We start from the raw sequence: 17,567 nt of genomic DNA on the forward strand, positions 1-17,567 counted from the left end.
GAAACGGGGACTGCTCTGACTGTTCTGACATCTAATTCTTATTGTACGTTATATTGATTTTGTGCTAACATGTGCATTGCGCTTCTTTTTTTATTATTCTTTAACCTTGATCTCAAGAGCTTCATATGATTTTCTAAGTATGTGCAAATCAGAAACATTCCTTGCAATATTTTTCCTCCTTCTCTGAGTTCTAAAACTTAATGTATATAACTTTGTATGTGTTTAATATGCATAACAGCTACTATATTACAATTACAAGGCTGAAATGGGAAAATCATCTCGTCAGAAATCCAGAACACCTGCAAAATATTTCTAATAAACCAATAACTTGATGTATGTGAAGTTGTTGTGTTATATTTCAAAGTCACATTGCCTGTTTTTGCTTTTTGCTTCACACCACACTGTATATAACACTTTTGTAGTATTTTCATGTCTACAGCGCTCTGATTTTTGTGTGAAAAACTTCATGAGTTCAATTGTCCTTGGCAAGCTATTACACAGTGGAATTCACCTGTTTAAATAAAGGTTATACTAATAAAATATGAGTTGAGCTCTGATGATGTGATTACTTTTTTTGCTCATCTGTAAAGCCACAAGTGAAACTTCTATGCAGAATAAAAAGAGAAACAAAGCTGATGAGATGGAAGTGACTGACAGATGCTTGTTTGTCTCATAATGTGGCACAAAATAAAGGCATCCAATTGTCAGCTTGCTTGGGCTTATTTTACCTTCTTTGTATTGCATTTAGCTTTTCACTCCAGAATAAAGGCCCCAAAGTCGAGGAACAATCTTTACCAAATGGCATCAAATGAAGGAGGAGGAAAATGCGATTTTTCTGTTAAACGGTTGCACAAGTCCACTGCAGGTTTTTCATCTCTCAGTGAAAATGTAAGGGGTGGGGCCTGGAATGCCCGCTGGCTGTGCTGGGCTTTGGATGCAAATATCACGGCTTTGTAACTACTTGCCTGAGTTGGATGCAGTTCGAGCACCAAAGTGGATTTAAAAAGGCGCATCTCGCAGGACCTTGAGTGCAAACACGTGTCCTGACTTTCAAAAAAAAAAAAGGCGAGGAAAAGTCAGAGTGACCTGTTTCATCGGAATACATATGCACATGTATCCAGGCCTATGTATCTCTTTTTGTTGCACATCATCGTTTTGGGAGTTTTTCAGCACAAATCCGTTGCACATTTTCGGTCCTGCGCATCCTTTTATTAGTCTTGTTTTGGCACAGATTTGTTATTGTAGCAGTTCATAAAAATCACATGTCTTTTTAAAAGATGACAGAGGAAAGTTGCATGGGGGTATCTTGGAGGAGGAGTTCCTCGTGACCAAACAAGTAACGGATTTTCCCTTATAAAAAAGGAAACTGAGTCCGACTATTCAATGAACAGTTTTATTCGGAGACTCCGGTGTACAGGTAAGTCGATTTTTTTTAAATTGTTTTTTTTATTTGAACATTTTGAGATTTTAAAATAAATCGAATGCTTTGGTCCATTGCAGTTTTTAGTAATAAATTGTGAAATTTTGGGCTATGCTGTTTTATAAAACGTAAAGAAAATAAATAAACAAATGTATTATTATTATTATTATTATTATTATTGTATTTTATTCCCTTTTATTCCTACATCTGTTTATTTTTATTTTAGTTTTTGCTTTCTTTTCCAGAAATGTGCCCATTATTTAAGTAAATAGCTGAAAGAATAGTGACAGTGAATCGGTATGTAGTATCAGACAGAGAGTTCTGAGGCTGAACTGAACTTTACAGAGCAATAGAGTTTTTTACTGTTTTCTCTAACTATAATTATATTCTGCTGCGTTTATCCATCTGTGCAGTACACACTCATGCACACACACTACACTAATCATCCTCTGGAGCTACATAAAAGTCAGCCTCCACCAAAGGATGGGCATGCAGGAAGGGCTTTAGAAGAACAACAGGACAGCACTGAGGTGACAGCAGAGATGCTCGACTGGAGGACAGGTGGAGGTCTGTGCTTGATTTCCCGTCTCTCTGAAGAGCAGTGTAATGCAAATAGCTGTAATCCAGCATGGTGTGTGTGCCCCTGAGGGAAAGCTGAACTTTGCTGAACTGAGCTGTGCAGGATCAACCCTTGGACTGCTGGAACTGTGCAGGCTGCAGTCCCACGTGGAAACTTTTAAAAAAAGAGTTTAGTGGTGCTTTGATTGGAGGAGGATGCCAGGGATGCCTTTGTTTCTGCTTCATACTGCATGTTGAGTGTGGTACAAATGCGGCTTATTTGACCTCTCACTTAGTGAACTCCTTAATCCACAGTGCAAAGGACCGAAATAGCAGAGGCTTCTGTGGGTTCTGCTTGTGCAGACAGGTGTTTCTCCGCAGAGCGTGGAGATGTTGTGAGCAGCCTACTTATTTACAGATTTAGATTAAAAGTTGTAAAGGATGATCATGAACCTGGGTTGGTTTATCTTAAGATAGCCTCAGTCTGCGCCTCCTTTTTCCTTATCTGTTGGATCATCTCTTTATATTTTTCTCTATCTGATTGTGAACAATCTATGCTCGGAACAATAAAGTGTATAGTTTGGATGTACAAGTGCGGATTTTGTACATTTAAAAATGCATTTTGTTAGAATGCTCACAGTGACTGCGTAAAATCCCCCGCAAATTGCTATTTTGATTTGTCCCCTGCACATGATTAGCCAAATTTTGGGGGGCAAAATGTATTTATTTAGAAGCCAGAATGTACTGTCAGTTCCACTTTAGACATCAATGTGACACATGCCACCAAATATTATTAACATTTTAAAGCAAGACAGTTTTCAAGTTATGTCGCAGCGGAACAGGGAAACGTTCCCTCCAGTATTTCAGTCGTTCTCATGTGAGGACAAAGACATGATGATGACAATTTCTGATCTCTGACTATATTATTATTTTTTGCCTCGTGTGTTTTACACGTCAGACAGACATCCATCCTCACATTAATTCTGGTCTTATTTCTCTCATTCCCTAAACTTCAAAGTATGTCTCTGTGTGACTGAGGCATTTTTCACTTCCTATTCACGCTGAGCATCTTTGTTCAGCTCTTAAATATGCCAAGAGGTTAAGTTACAGGCATAAAGTTCACCGACAAGCATTTGCAACTCTGAGCTCAGAGTTGTGGCACCTTCTCGAGTTCAATAAATTCCCAGTGTGGGAGCTCCCTTTCAGTATCTGAATAATTGATAGATCAAACTTAGGACTTACAAAGGAGGCAATTTAATCTCCTGACTATTTGATGAGCCGGGCTTAGTTTCATTAGGCTCAGCTGAATGTGGTGATTGCTGGGGAAAGACACACAGTTAAATGGATGAGGGAGCAGAGACAGAGAACTTTGAAAACCTACAGGTGCTGCAGTGTCCTAGTGAAATGACGGCTTGTGACGTTTCATGTTAAAGTAGGGCATCGCAATGTGGATGCACTAAGAGTAGTAACTTCTCTCTGATTGCTGTAGTCTGCAGCTTAATCCTGTCTCGTATTGCCGCAGTGAACGAGAGCGCATATGGATAGGCCAAGATGGCCTTTTGGCAGGTATAACAGAGTCGTGGGAGTGTTGGGTTATGAAAGAGTCTCTGGCACATGTCTTCAGTTACTCAGTGCTGGAAAGGTTGTGTTCTGTCTGATCCAGAGGCTTACAGTTTACCATTACCATCACTATTATCTCAAGTAACAAACAGGTGCTGCAGAAGACTGGCCACACCACTCTTCTGGCTCTTTCCTGTAAATATGGCTTAAGCCGAGAGCTGTCGGGGAGATTGTGAGTCATTAAGTGTTAAGAAGTAAATAAACTTAGAAAGAGAGTTTGAACACTTTCCCATTTACGGAAGGATACAAGTACCCCTGTCCTAAGTTAGATATTAAGCAACGCGATGGAATTTTAAGGATTGAGAAGGAATGTTTTTTTCTGGATACTTAACTGCAATAAACCCCATTTAACTTAAGACATGTGCAGTTAAGTAGTGTTACACTGTTTTGCAGCAGTATAGTTTCATACTTCATGACTCCCGTATTTTCTCCATCACAGTGTCTGGTCATTTCCATCGGTACTGGAAACCAATCTGCATTTATTGGCAGGGACTCTATGAGTGTAAGTTCAAAATAAAATTCACAAAATTATTTTTAGAAACTGAATGTAATGTTCTGAATGCTCAAAATAATTTGGTTCAGTCCAGCAAACAGGAATATGGTGAAATCTGAAATTATTTTGTCCCTTTTGATTTATACTCTAGCAAAGAATGCAGAGTTGCCTGCTGGAATGTTTAGACACACTAAATGGCATTGTCCTTAGTGTGATTCAGACCCACAACCGGCTCAACAGCCAAATATGGTCCTATTTGTCTTTATTGAGCTGCGAGGGAGGACCTCCTATTGCTCAGATGCTAACATGTTCTGTGTGTCCTCTTCACACCAGAGTTATAAATACAGGCAGCACATGACACTATCTAAAAAAGATCTCAGTACCATTTATGACAAAGGCCTTCAGTATTGGTGTGTGTTCATTTTCCAGAGAGAGCAGACTTCACTGTATTTCCAAAGCACAAACACGCTCAATTTGTCATCCAAAACCAAATAGAACTTGAAATGTCGTGACTCTAAAGTGTTTACGGTGTTGGGTTCCTTGTTGTGTGACTGATCATTTCATGAAGCCAGTTATGAGTTCTTCCGATTATAAAGAGATGTTTGGGTTATACTGCATTCTTACTGCAATGAATTCACTTCAGATCAATAAAGTTAGACTTGAAAACCCTCCATACATAAATGTGATGACAGCACAACCATATAACTCCTAGAAACACACATTAAAACAATAGTTTGATGCTTTGGAAAATCTTAAACTAAGATATTGGCTCATTTGCTTTCTTGCTGAAACTTACAATAAGAGATTGATATCATTCTCAGATCTGTACTACGAGTATAATAATGCAGTGGACATTAGGTTTACTTTGCTACCCATGAAGCTAAGTTAAAGCAAAACTAAATTTTACAGTTTTAGAAAGTTGAGGGTAGTTCCTTGGCCAGGTGGAGTAACTTCTAGAACCTTTTCATAATTATCAGAAGGCTAAGCCACTAGCCGAGACCTCAGAGTTACTGCAATAAATAGTTTGACACATAGTTTCACAAAAGACAAAATACAGCTCAGTATATTTACACCACAAATTTTGTAGAGATTAAACAAGGTGTAAACTGCTAATGAGTGAGTTGTGAGTCCTTTTGAATCACTGTAGATTTTATCATCTTTGGACAGAGCCAGGCAAAGTGGATTTACTGTGTTTGTCGTATTTCTTCTTGCCTAAAAGGCTGCTGGCTTCCTCTTTGTATTTATCACACAGGCATAATAGAGGTATCGAACTTCTCATCTAAATCTCAGCAAAAAATCAAATGATCGTTATTTTCAAGATGTCTAAATATCCCTTTGCCATTGTTCTGTGAATTATTACTGTTTTTTCCTGCACTTAAACCTGCTCTAATCTCTCTTTCAGCAGGTCCTGGGGCAAGCAAGAGAGTGATCGCCTGAGTGAAAACCTGCATCTGTCATTTGTCAGTGTGCAAGCCCTTATTATACTGCTTCCTTATTTAACAGGGCACCTGCCTGTGAGCTCTGGCATCCTCTGACAGCAAACCTGCCTTAAACAGCAGGCTGCCATGCTTTCATGCCAGTTCATCCCAAGCTTTATGGGTTGACCCACTGGAAGTTCAGCACTCTCCTCCTCTTCATCCTCTACAAAACCCCCGATAACCTTCCCCTCCATCCTACAGCCCTCCTCTGTTTACTCCCTTTGCCACTACTATCACCAGCATGATGGCTTGCTGTGCCTCAGGCTTGTTTGGACTTGCAACCACAGCATCACACTCCACTACACAGACTTGCGGATGCTTCAGCCACTAGAGTGAAAGCTCCAGAGAGACTGGGGGGAGGGACAGACAGCCAGAGAAGGAGAGCAGCAAGACAGGAGAGAGGAGGGATCATCAGTCCCAGCAGCAGAGGGATCCACCTGTGCCACAGAGGAAGTGGGGGCCCCCCACCTGATCCATCTGGTTGCAGGGGGGGACCCTGCATAGCCTGGAAGGCAACAGGGACTATGCAGCTGGGATTGGTGGTGCTGGCAATGATCTTTCTCAGCTCCATGGGTCACAGCGACGTTCTCAAGCTTTCCAAGGCAAGAAGGCAGAGACGGGGTGAGTTCTCTGTTTGTCAGTTTGTTTTGATCTTGGTTTTTTTTCCCTTCCATTGCAGCACTGCTGCTTTTTGTTTCTTTGGTCTGAATCACTGCGGTGAATGTCTTATAAACATTTAACAAGCAAAGTAAAGATAACGTTTTGTTTATTTTCTCAGTGCTCATATTTGTTTTGCCTTGGTGGGTTATGTTAAGTTCAGCATTTCCCTGAAGTGGCTTGTCTTTCTTCCTCATTTTAGGATTATGCCTCTCTCAGTTTATGTAAAACGTTTATGGGTATTACAGTGGTTTATAAAGGAGATTTTGATGGATTCACTCTCAAAGCCATCAGTGCTTTCGTGTCTGGCTGTGTGGGCATATACTGGAATGAGTACCTGGCAGTTTTAAGCTCTCAATTGGACCGTGCCGCTGATATTGTTGTAAGCATTTTTTCTGACCTCACGCAACCACAAAGATGGTGCTCAGGCCAACTTGCAGTATATCTCTGGCCCCAGAGCCTCAGTGCTGGTGTTACTTTCAGCTTTGATATAATTCTTCCTTTACACACAAGGAGCTTTCAGCCAATGCCAAGCTCCCCCCAACCTCTCAGAACCAGAATTCATATAATACCAAGACTGGCCACAGTAACAGATGCCGTGTTATTAAAATCACACACACTTGAAAGAAGGAACTGTTGTTTGTGTCATAGAAACTGAGCATATTTAAAGCGCATGGTACACCCACATGTGTATATTCAGACAGTGATGATGCACAGTTCATATTGTGGTAATGTAATGAAGACAGAAGGATCGAGGTCACACTCCATAGAGAAGAGTGTCGTCTACACCATCAGTCAATCGAGCCTTTTCCCCTCCGGATATAGTAGATGTTTGCAGTTGACACATCTGATTTACTTTTACATCTTTCATGTAACCAGATTCAGTTTTCTTTAACAATCCCACCTGGTAGACAAATAGCTGAGGACAGAGTAACTTGTTTTCTTTCCTATGGCTTTCTGTGTTCCCTCTTTGAATAAACAGTGTCACGCAGAGATCAAACTTTAACCATCTTAGAGGAGAGTAGTCACTGTTACATATTACTGCTTATGCTTAAGTTTACAAGATCACATTCTTGGATTTCTTCACTCCTCTCTGCTATGGTTAGGAATGACTCCCCAAGGCCATTGTTACTTTTATCATCATTAGTGATATTGAGCAATAAAACCTGGCTGCAACTGCTGCTGGTCACTGTGGCTCAGAGGTGCAGAAGAACCCTTTTGATGCTTACACTGTCCGACTTATCTGTAGGAAGCAGGACGGCAGGCTGATTGCTGGATGAGAGTTTGTGTATTTAGAGTTGATATAGCACAGAACTGTAAATCAACTCAGACGACTGTTGTTTCTTCTCAGGATGGTTCCAAGAAAAAGGATGCACACTTCAGTGCACTATTTGTAGAAATTATTTAGATTACTAGTTCTGTGCACCATGGCCTTGCCTTTTTGGAGGATAAGGTTGAACCTGGTGTAAATGCGTAAAGCAATAATAGGTTAATTTATAGGTTAAAAGATGGGTTCTCACTTGCTCTCAGTATTAATTTTTTCAGCAATGTCCGTCACCTCTATGGACATACCAGCATTGTGATGTTGTTCTCATTGGCAGAATGTCAATAAATGATTTCAAATTTATCTTCTTTTATGTGACAGTACACTGTCCTGTTCGGTGCCTACCTCAGAGTGACTCTGTCTTTCTCTCTGTTTACCTTCTGTCTTAACAGTTAGTACTGAGGGGCCACCAGCTTGCCCCAAAGGCTGTGAACGTTGCTCTGAGTATAATGGCTGCATCAAGTGTAAGCCCAAACTCTTCATCTTCCTGGAGCGCAATGACATCCGTCAGATCGGCGTGTGCCTCGCCTCCTGCCCCATGGGATACTTTGGCATGAGAAACCCAGAGGGCAATAACCGATGCACACGTGAGTTTTCCTCTGTGTTGTAGACTCTTGACTGTGCACGTGTCCGTAGTACATCGACAGGATGTGAGTGAGCACACTACATTTATAGATACACATGTAGAACGTTGCAAATATACAAAGGCTCCAGCTAAATTTTTGCTCTGTTAAACTCACACAGCTGGTGTCAAATCAAGCCGTGATCTGTTTATCTTTGGCTCGTCCTGCTGTTTATGTACAATATGGTGGTATTTATAGGAGTAGAGGGATATCCCTGCTAGTTTTTTGTCTTGTGTACCTTCTCTAAATGTTCACACATTCCTACACAACTCTAGAAAAGAGGGATAACAGCATATTGAGTGTTTATTTTTTTTATCTATTTGTCCCACAGTTGATATCTTGTCTGATGCAGCATAGATCACTTATATTTGTGAGGTATGAGATGTACCTCCTGTTTATTGAATGCACACCAACAAGAGGCAAATGGCCAGTAATTTGTAAATGTAAGTAACCACATCATGACAATGAAATCCTTTTGTTGTTGCTACTGATCCTAGTGGAAAAAGCCACAAAAATCCAGCAAAACATTTACTAATCTGGGGGGAATGTGAGTGGACATTTCAATAGAAATGGTATCAATTATGGTTAAAGGCCGGATTGGCTTATTTGGAAGATGGGCAAAAGGGTCACCACACCCATGCTCTTACCAAACTTACTTTGTTGGTTTGCGTGGCCCTGGTCCTGTACTTTGAGGCAGGGAATGCCAGCAGCTCTGTCTGTTGTCTGTTTCCTCTTATGTGTGGGCAAAAAAGCAAGATTGGTTTTCCCAATCCCAATAAAAACATTCGTAATGCATTGTTGTTTGTCTGTTTTTGAGAGGATGTCTGTGTTTTTTATTTGATCTTCGTGTGCAGAGCTCATGCCAGGCCACAATCCATGTTTGTTATGCTTTCACTTTTACACATATTTTATGCCGTTTCATATATAGTCTGTATATGAAACGGTACTCAGAGGGTCTCCTTGAATGTAAGTGGCTGTGAAATGACTCCCTTTCATACTTTGCAAAAAACTTTATTATTTTATTGTAACCATAATGAGGTCTGTTTCCACTGTCTCCATTGTCGCATGTTTTACTTTAATTTTTTATGCATCATTAAACGTGACATGTTTAATGATGTTAAATGGCATTCATTGCTTTGTTGTCAGTGTTAATTGGTGGTTTTCTGCTTGTCTAACGAGCTGGGGTTTTTTTTGGTGCTATTGTTTTCCCTTCAAATAAAATCTACTAGATAATATCTGCCTCCTAAATAATGTTTTCATAAGTACAAATCAGATTAAATTCATAACCCTGATTATGGTGAGCCAACATTTTCAACTTTAAGCATATTGAATTTGGAGATATCAAAAACAAACGCTCTAAGTTTTTATAGCCTTCATACTAAGAGGAAGACAACAGACTCTGTGTACTTTTCTAGATTATGTTGAGACATTCTACCGGGAAAGTTTTCTCATTTTCTTCGCTTATTCTTTATTGCATTAGCATGAATGACACAGATGGGAATATTTCAGTTTCACTTCTGATGTTTGTATTTTTAGCAGCATTCAACAAATTCTGTCCTGTTTGTATCTGTTATTTTAAACACAGCACTTATTTACTTTGCTGGTTTGTTGCAGAGAGGGTCGAATTTCCTCGGCAAATTCTTTTTAGAGGCCCTCAATGACTAACTTCAGTTATTATCCAATCATCTGACTTTAGACATGTCATCCCAGAATGTCTTGTTAGCAACATTTGTCTTACATTATGGGACTACAAACGTCCGCACTGTCAAATTTAGCTGTCAAGGGCTTGAAAAATAGTAATTGGGAGCAGGAGGCAGGAACAGTATTATATCTTTTTTGACCTTGGCACCAGACCAGCTGCAGAAAAGACATGCTTAAATTTAGCACACATGAATGCAGTGATTCCAGATCTGAATCCTGTAGAAAAATACAGACAAATATGAGCAAATTTCTACTTTTCTCTACTGTGTTTGTCAGATGTAATGGATTGTTTGAATGTGGAAGTGTGTTATGATGAAACCTTAGCTTTGGGAGTTCTTTTAGATGTTTTGAATCTTTTGCGTTTGTAATTTGTCCAAACTTCAAGGAGTTGGTTGTTTGACTCAAAGATTTTAATGAGTCTAAGGTGTGGAGAAACCCACTCTTGAGAAAGCCAGTGACCCATTAGACTCCTGGCTGTACTCACTCACACTCACTTTTCAAAAAAAATCCGGGGCTGTGGTGCATGTGTTTTTAAGAGTGAGTTAGGAAGCGTGACTCCCCCTAAAAAGACCCCACATTGTTTTATCACTAATAAATCTCTCAGAGGAAACAAAGTTCATGTTCCTTTTTTCCCTTCTCTTGAGACCTATGAATGAGAACAGTGAATATTTCATTAAAACAATACATATTTCTGTGTTTACATGTGAAATTTTCCAGAACAAAACTAAAAAATTTGAAGCCAATAAAAAGAACTGTTGCCATCTCTAGGCTCAATGTGACTTTAAACTGAACTGATCCCTATTTGATCCTCTCTTTTTGTCTCCCCTGTGTTTTTCAGAATGTAAAATAGACAATTGTGAAGCGTGTTTCAATCGCAATTTTTGCACAAAATGTAAGGAGGGCTTGTATTCACACAGTGGGCGATGTTATGTCAGCTGCCCCCCAGGACAGCGCACTGCCAACGAGACCATGGAATGTGTTGGTGAGTGATTTGAACCTGTTGTTTACCACCTTCAGAACCTAAAATTATCATTACTGCAAACAGCCTGCTGTGACAATAAACTACGCTCATCACTTCATCTTATCAGTCATCTATGTTCAGTTGTTTGGACTGGAAAATAGAAGTATAGTCTTGAGAAATATATTAGAATCTCCTGAGTTTCCCTTTGTGTTCTTCTATTTTCTAATGAAAATAATTCTGTCATAAGTCAAAAACAACAGCATAAACAGAGAAACTCAGCTTTCTAGACATCTTGGCGCACTGCATCAAAGACCTGGAGGCCTGAACTGACTTTTTGGCATTACATGATGTTCTTTTAAATTGAATCTGCTCATTCACGTAGAATATACTGCTGGAAATAGGACCCTAAAAACTGGACATGTGTCATGTGCACAGCATAATTTGATTGTGATGCTCGTAGCGACTGCCCCTTTCCAGTCAAATATCAAACAAAGCAAAATACTTAAACTCATTAAAATGTCTGACAGATAGGCTATGATCAAATGCAAACTGTTGGAGCAGCAGATTATCCACTTATTTCCTTTGTCATTTGTACATTTTTGGTCTCAGGTCAGCCTTCTTCAGAGTGTGAACTGGGTGAGTGGAGCCAGTGGGGTTCCTGTATGAAGAAGAATAAAACGTGTGGATTTAAAAAGGGCTCCCAGTCCCGGGTCCGTGTACCCCTTCTGCAGGTTCACAGTCCGGACACCTCCCCTTCTTTTGTACCCTCACAGACCTGCATTCCAGAGACAGAGAAGAGGAAGTGTGTTGTGACCAAGACGCCTTGTGCAAGAGGTAAAACAAATACACAGACAGAAAACAGAAAAACTGAGGATAAAATGACATTTAAGTGAGACTACCTCTCTACCTCTTTAAACATAGTAGTAGCTTGGTAATGACAAGGTAGTGCTCGGATAACAAATGAACAAGCAATAAGTTCCATGTGTTTCATGAAATCCCTCCACAGTTAATATGATGACTGATGGAACCATTACTCAACATTCAAAGACCTGCATTCCCGCCAGTGTGTCTGTGACCCGCAGCGTGTTGATTGGGTTTGGTTTGGCAGAAAGTGCAGAAGGATACAGAATCTCTTGACTTTTCAGCATGTAAACAATAAACTTCATCTCCGAGCCAAGCAGATGAAGGGCGGACATTATCCACTGCATGGCTGGAAAAAGATCAGAGCCCAAAAGAGCTATTTGTTCCGAAGACCGCTGAAGCGCGAGGTTTACACGGCCATGACATGTTTGCTTGGGCTCTTTTCATCCACACAGCAGCTTAATCTCCAGCAGGTTAACAGCCATTCTCACCAGTCAGTGGCCAGTATCAACTTTCATAACAACTTATTAGTCGCTTAGGGCCTCATTCGCAGGTAAGGCTATTAAAGGACAGATCCAGCCAGCTGGTCCAGAGTCTATTAAATGAAATCCATCCATCCATTTTCTATATTCCACTTAATCCTCATTAGGGTCACGGGTTGGCTGGAGTCTATCCCAGCTGACTTCAGGCGAAGGCAGGGGACACCCTGGCAGGTCGCAAGTCTATCACAGGGCTATATGACCAGACCAACAATCACCCTCACATTCACACCTATGGTCAATTTAGAATCATCAATTAACCCTCAGCATGTTTTTAGACTGTGGGAGGAAGCTGGACAACCCGGAGAAAACCCACACATGCGCAGGAAGAACATGCAAATTCCATGCAGAAAGATCCCAGGAAGGCTGGGATGTAAAATTTGGATCTTCTAGCTGCAAGGCGAAAGTGCTAACCACCAAGCTTATGTGCAGCCCCTATTAAGTGAAATGTGCAACAAAAAATCAGCAATCCTGATAATTTGTTTGTAAATAGTGGGTCCTAACAGCAGGGGGGCTCAAGTGATAATACTTACAAAACACAAGTTTAAGAGTGGAGCTGTTCAACTTTCTTTATTTCTACCATGGGTTTTGTGCACTTGAACTGCAGAACGATTATTGTAAGTAGAAATAGAGTTATAAGCAAATTCCCTGTAAATCCTCCCTCTGTTTTGCATAATGTGCCAACTTTTCCCGCAGCTGGAAATAAACGTATTCACTGTGGGAAGTGTAAATGGGCAGTATATAAAGTCTTTATTGAGGGGTGGCACGCTTCAGGCGTTTGAGGCCTGGCAGCAACATTACCTAACAATATTTGCTCATTGTTGGCAGTACAGATGTTGCAAAATACAGCAGATGACATGCATTGATATATATGTCAGTAAACATAGTAGAGATTTGCATATCCAGCATTATACTTTAGGGTTCAGAGCTAGACAGCTGAACACGATCTGACATTGTCCCATATAGATCTGTGGTCATGTGTAGATTGAAAGAGGCTGGCATCATAGTCTGCAACTGTTCAGCAAGGCGTGGGCTCTTCATTGGACAGGCTGTGACAGCACTATTTGAGAAATGAGAAGCAAATTTACTCTGACGCCTGAATCCAGGAAAAAATCTCAGCCTTCGGTTCAGAGGAATAATTAACAGTGAAATATTATAAACTGCCCTATAAAAACAGCTAAGTTGACTGCCAGATTTTTAAACTTGGGGAAATGGTGGTCATATCAGAAAAGCAAAGATGATATGTGAGGCTTCGTCTGACAAGTGATGAGTCACATAAGCTTTGTGGATTGTGAAATGGTCAGCTGTTGACGTAGCTTTTTAGTCTTGTGTTTTTTTCCCCTCTCTTTTGCTGTTAAATACTTGCATGAATATAAGATGCATATTGCTGCCAAAATGCACAGGAATTATTTTTCCTCTCTGAGGTAATTCATGGGTGATGGTACCATGAATCCAGTGAACTAGTTCATGTGGGTGCAAAGAGAGCGCAGCTGTGGATTCATCTGTGGGAGTTGGCTGGCAGGCTGGCTACATAAAACACAGGGGGCAGACCTTGTATAACATTAGTGATTTAGTGGTCTGCAGATCTCACGCTTTGTGTTGATCTGGCTGCAAATTTTTTACCCTTTTCCAGAAGCTCCACAAAAAGGTCTCACGCGAAAACAGAATTTTCTGGATGTGCTATTGCATTTGTCAGGCAAACTTGTTTAGCTTGGATGGAAAGGAGGTGCAATCAGGGCTGTCATAAACTGGTGGAGTCCCCCTCTCTTGGCTCCATTAGTGATTTGTTAGAGAGGTAATTAAGTCCTTACACAGTAAGCACATCAGCTCAGATGTTGGAAAGTGTGTTTGAGGACCTTTACTTCAGGCTCCACTCTTGTTTATTAGGCCTTGTTTATTTAAACTAAAGCTATTACTGCTTAATATTAAGTGTGTTTGAATAGTTGCCGTAAAATCTCAGAAATATGTTTATTGATTCAAGAGAGAAACGATGAGCAAACTGGACAAATTCTTTTCATATAACTTGAGCCAACATAACAAATGAGCTTTTAGTTGTGTTTTCATGATCTCGGCGCTAATGACTTTTAAAAAAAGATCTGTTATTCCTGTTTGTGCACTACTGTGTGGGATTGAGCCTTCTAGTTTTCAGTTTAGAGTAAAGCAACTGTCACTCTGCATGGGCCAGTGGAAAATAAATATTATTGTGTTAGGTCTGTCCACATCGAACTACATCAAATCTGCTTCATCACAGTGTAATGATTTTTTTCTGGCTTTCGAGAAATGTTATACCTTTGGGCTTTTTTCTTTAGTTTGCACTTAAACCAACAAAACATAACTGTTTGACAACATGCTAAAAAATGCTGGTAGGGAAATAAACACAGACCTACGGTTATTACTGCATAGCAGCAGACAAACATGGTGGCGCCATAAGCTCTCCTGTTGTCAGCTGTGTAGCGAACACTGTCCAGCCCTTGGCACGTGTTCACTCAGTTTTCAGGATGTGCAGAGACTCTTAGCACAAGTTCATAACAAACATCCTCCGGCGTAACTACCCTCCTTCAGATATACAAAATCAAATACTTTTGAGTGCTGCCTAAACAATAGACATCTGACACTACACATAATGTCCATTTCCACTTTGTGACAGCTCTTCGTGCTGTTATGGGCCATTACTGGGCCCTTGACAGTGTTTAACTCATTATCCCAGAAGTGAGTTTAAGGTGAATTATGTGGCCGAAAATTGTCACTTCTGTGTTCTCAGTGCTCTTACAGTCTGTGCAAATGCCACACTTTAAAATCAGAAGCAGATCTAAGCCCTTTTCCATTCCTGAATTAACATTAAGCATGCAGTGATGGATGTTTGTATTTAGAGAGAAATTATACTCTTAAAAAGTCAAGAGTGAATCTAAATGCAAGAGTAGCGGCAGAGAGGAGATGGAGAGAGGTCTGTGAGTGTGTCAAGTGGGACAAGGGAGTGAATCGTTGTTGAAATTAAACAGAATAAGTGCCGCTGAGGATGTAGAGAAAGTGGGCAATCCAACTGAGTTGCTAGCATGGCCAACAACAATTAGTTTCCAAATGTTTAGATGTATTATTTTGTCCTATTAGGTTTGATTATTATCTGTTGGCGGCTTGTCACACCGTTGTTGCTGCTGTACAAATCCTATTGGCACAGCTATTTATGTCTGTTTGTACTTGTTTTGCATGTATTAAAAATGAACAGTTGGTACTTCAGATGCATCACACATCCGTCGTAACTTATTTATTCCACATTTTGTCGATTTTTTTTGCAGCCAAGCCTGCAACATTTCCAAGTATAACATCTTAAGATGACAGACGTCTTACGAGACTTCATTTGACACATTGTAAAACCTATTAATCATGTTTTTCTATGCATTGCAGAGAGGAAGAATAAGGGAGACAGACAAGACGATACAAACAGGAGAGACAGAGAAAACGCACGTGGACGAGGTGGCAGCAGCAGAGGAGGAGGAGGAGGAGGAGGAGGAGGTGGAGGAGGTGGAGGAGGAGGAGGAGGAGGGAAGCGGAGGAAAAGCCAGAGCAGGACCACCACTGCTCCCAGCTTTACAACCAGCTCCGTCACCTAAACCCTTAAGGACTAACTGGATGAGGCTGAGGGGGAAAAAAAGCAAAGACAATGCCTCATCCAGCAGTGCCAGACACAGACAAAGATTAGTGTTGAAGGATTGGATTAATGCTGCTATGCTGCATTGTAAAAGATGCAAAGAAAACTGGAGGATTGCTGCAACACAGGGTTTCCTGAAGCTTTTTGAATAAATGAGCGTATCTGGAGGAGACTTGTGTCTTAGTGGCACTCAGAATGACTTGTTGACTTTCATTCAACTGTAAAGGATCACTGTTGGACAGCAAAGCCATGTTCAAGATTGTGGTTGAGCTTTGTTTGTGTCATGAACTGACCCTACGTAATTCTTGATCTAAGAACAAATCTTGTGTTCCAAATGCAGCATTCAAGCTTAAAAGCTGGTAACTAATGAAGGGTTTCGAGGTCTCCTCTGGTAAATGATGTGTTTTGTTCCAGTTCGATTTTAGTCGCAATCTGTTCTTCATTTGTTTTTGTCTTTGTGAGAGGTGGCAGATGGATTATTTCAAATCACTGTGTGTGGTGTGAAGTCAGTGAATAGTATTAAGTATTGGTACCTTTGATTCCAATTGGAAGGTCAAACAAAAAGAAAGGCACTGGAAATTATTTGTGGTTGTTCAGGACAGAAGGTCTTCTATAAATCACTTTCAGGAGGGAATCTGTTACAAAAGAAGATTAAGAAAAGGTGATGAGAAGTCGGGGCTTAGCGGGAGCTCAACTCATATCCTTCTTCGGTCTCTTGACACAAATCTTTGCCATTTGATAGGTTAGTGTTTGTTTTAAAATAAATGTTTGTTTTTTTTTTCAGAAAATTTCTCTGCACAGAAATGAGTATTTGCATGGTACAAAGTTGCACATGCGTGTAAGCATGTGTATGTGTGTGCGTGTCCACCTGAAGTCTGGGTGTTTGTGTAGTTTGTATGTATATCTGCTCGGATTAAAGTTGTTTGTCGACAGAAATAAGTTGTTCATACACGTGTGTTGACGTTTGCACATGTGTTAATACTGGTCTCATTGATTTAAGGAATAGAGTTTAGAAAACGAGAGGAAGAAGATGTAAATGCAGAGTGATATATCAAATATGCAGTAAATACAAGCCACTAATGATTATATAAGCCATCCAGTCATCAGCAATTTCATAATCAGTATGTTTGCAACAGGGTCTGAGTATTTTGCACATCTATAATGTTTCCTACTAGTCATATTTCAGAACAGTCATAGCATTTTACAAATGTATATTACCTACAGTGCTTTCTATGGGTCTGCTTGTTTTAAACAAGATATTAGTTTCAGGACAAGTTACACTCTTCATTACTCATTCATACTATGGATTGTGATACTGAATATGTTGAGTTGTGTTTATCATCAAAACATAAGAAGTATTAGTATCATCATGTATAGCTTTTTCTGTGAAAGCCTAAATAAAGTTCGAATGAAGCTAAAGGCATTTTAGTCACACACTGATTTTGCACCTAGTTTGTTTGATTTTAAAAGGACTTTTTACAAATGATTTTGACTAAAGAAGACAAATCGTTCTTTCTTATAATGACATGTTTCGGGAATATGAACTCATTCTCATAATGACTTCATATTTTAATAATTAACTGATTACAGTTTATTATAACATGGTCACATTTCCTTACTTTCAGCCCTTTTCCAGTCAGTTATGGACAGTACTTTATATATAGAGAGGGCATGGGGCAAGAAGAA

General features: G+C 40.1%; 1 protein-coding gene across 3 annotated transcripts; it reads left to right on the plus strand.

Moving 5' to 3' along the window:
- The first annotated feature begins 929 nt into the window (after window positions 1-929).
- On the plus strand, window positions 930-17,300 carry rspo1 (R-spondin 1). Of its 3 annotated transcripts, none has more exons than XM_051957283.1 (7): window positions 930-1,417; window positions 4,038-4,100; window positions 5,494-6,190; window positions 7,943-8,137; window positions 10,713-10,856; window positions 11,445-11,669; window positions 15,638-17,300. In XM_051957283.1, exons 3-7 carry the CDS (start codon window positions 6,094-6,096, stop codon window positions 15,841-15,843), a joined length of 867 nt encoding a protein of 288 aa, XP_051813243.1. In that variant the 5' UTR covers window positions 930-1,417; window positions 4,038-4,100; window positions 5,494-6,093; the 3' UTR covers window positions 15,844-17,300. The 3 variants fall into 3 exon arrangements, with proteins under 3 accessions (XP_051813243.1, XP_051813244.1, XP_022070117.2); XM_051957284.1 differs by having other exon boundaries at window positions 5,497-6,190; XM_022214425.2 differs by lacking the exon at window positions 4,038-4,100.
- Window positions 17,301-17,567: the final 267 nt, after the last annotated feature.

This window comes from Acanthochromis polyacanthus, chromosome 12, assembly GCF_021347895.1.
Source record: "Acanthochromis polyacanthus isolate Apoly-LR-REF ecotype Palm Island chromosome 12, KAUST_Apoly_ChrSc, whole genome shotgun sequence".
Classification (NCBI taxonomy): domain Eukaryota; kingdom Metazoa; phylum Chordata; class Actinopteri; family Pomacentridae; genus Acanthochromis; species Acanthochromis polyacanthus.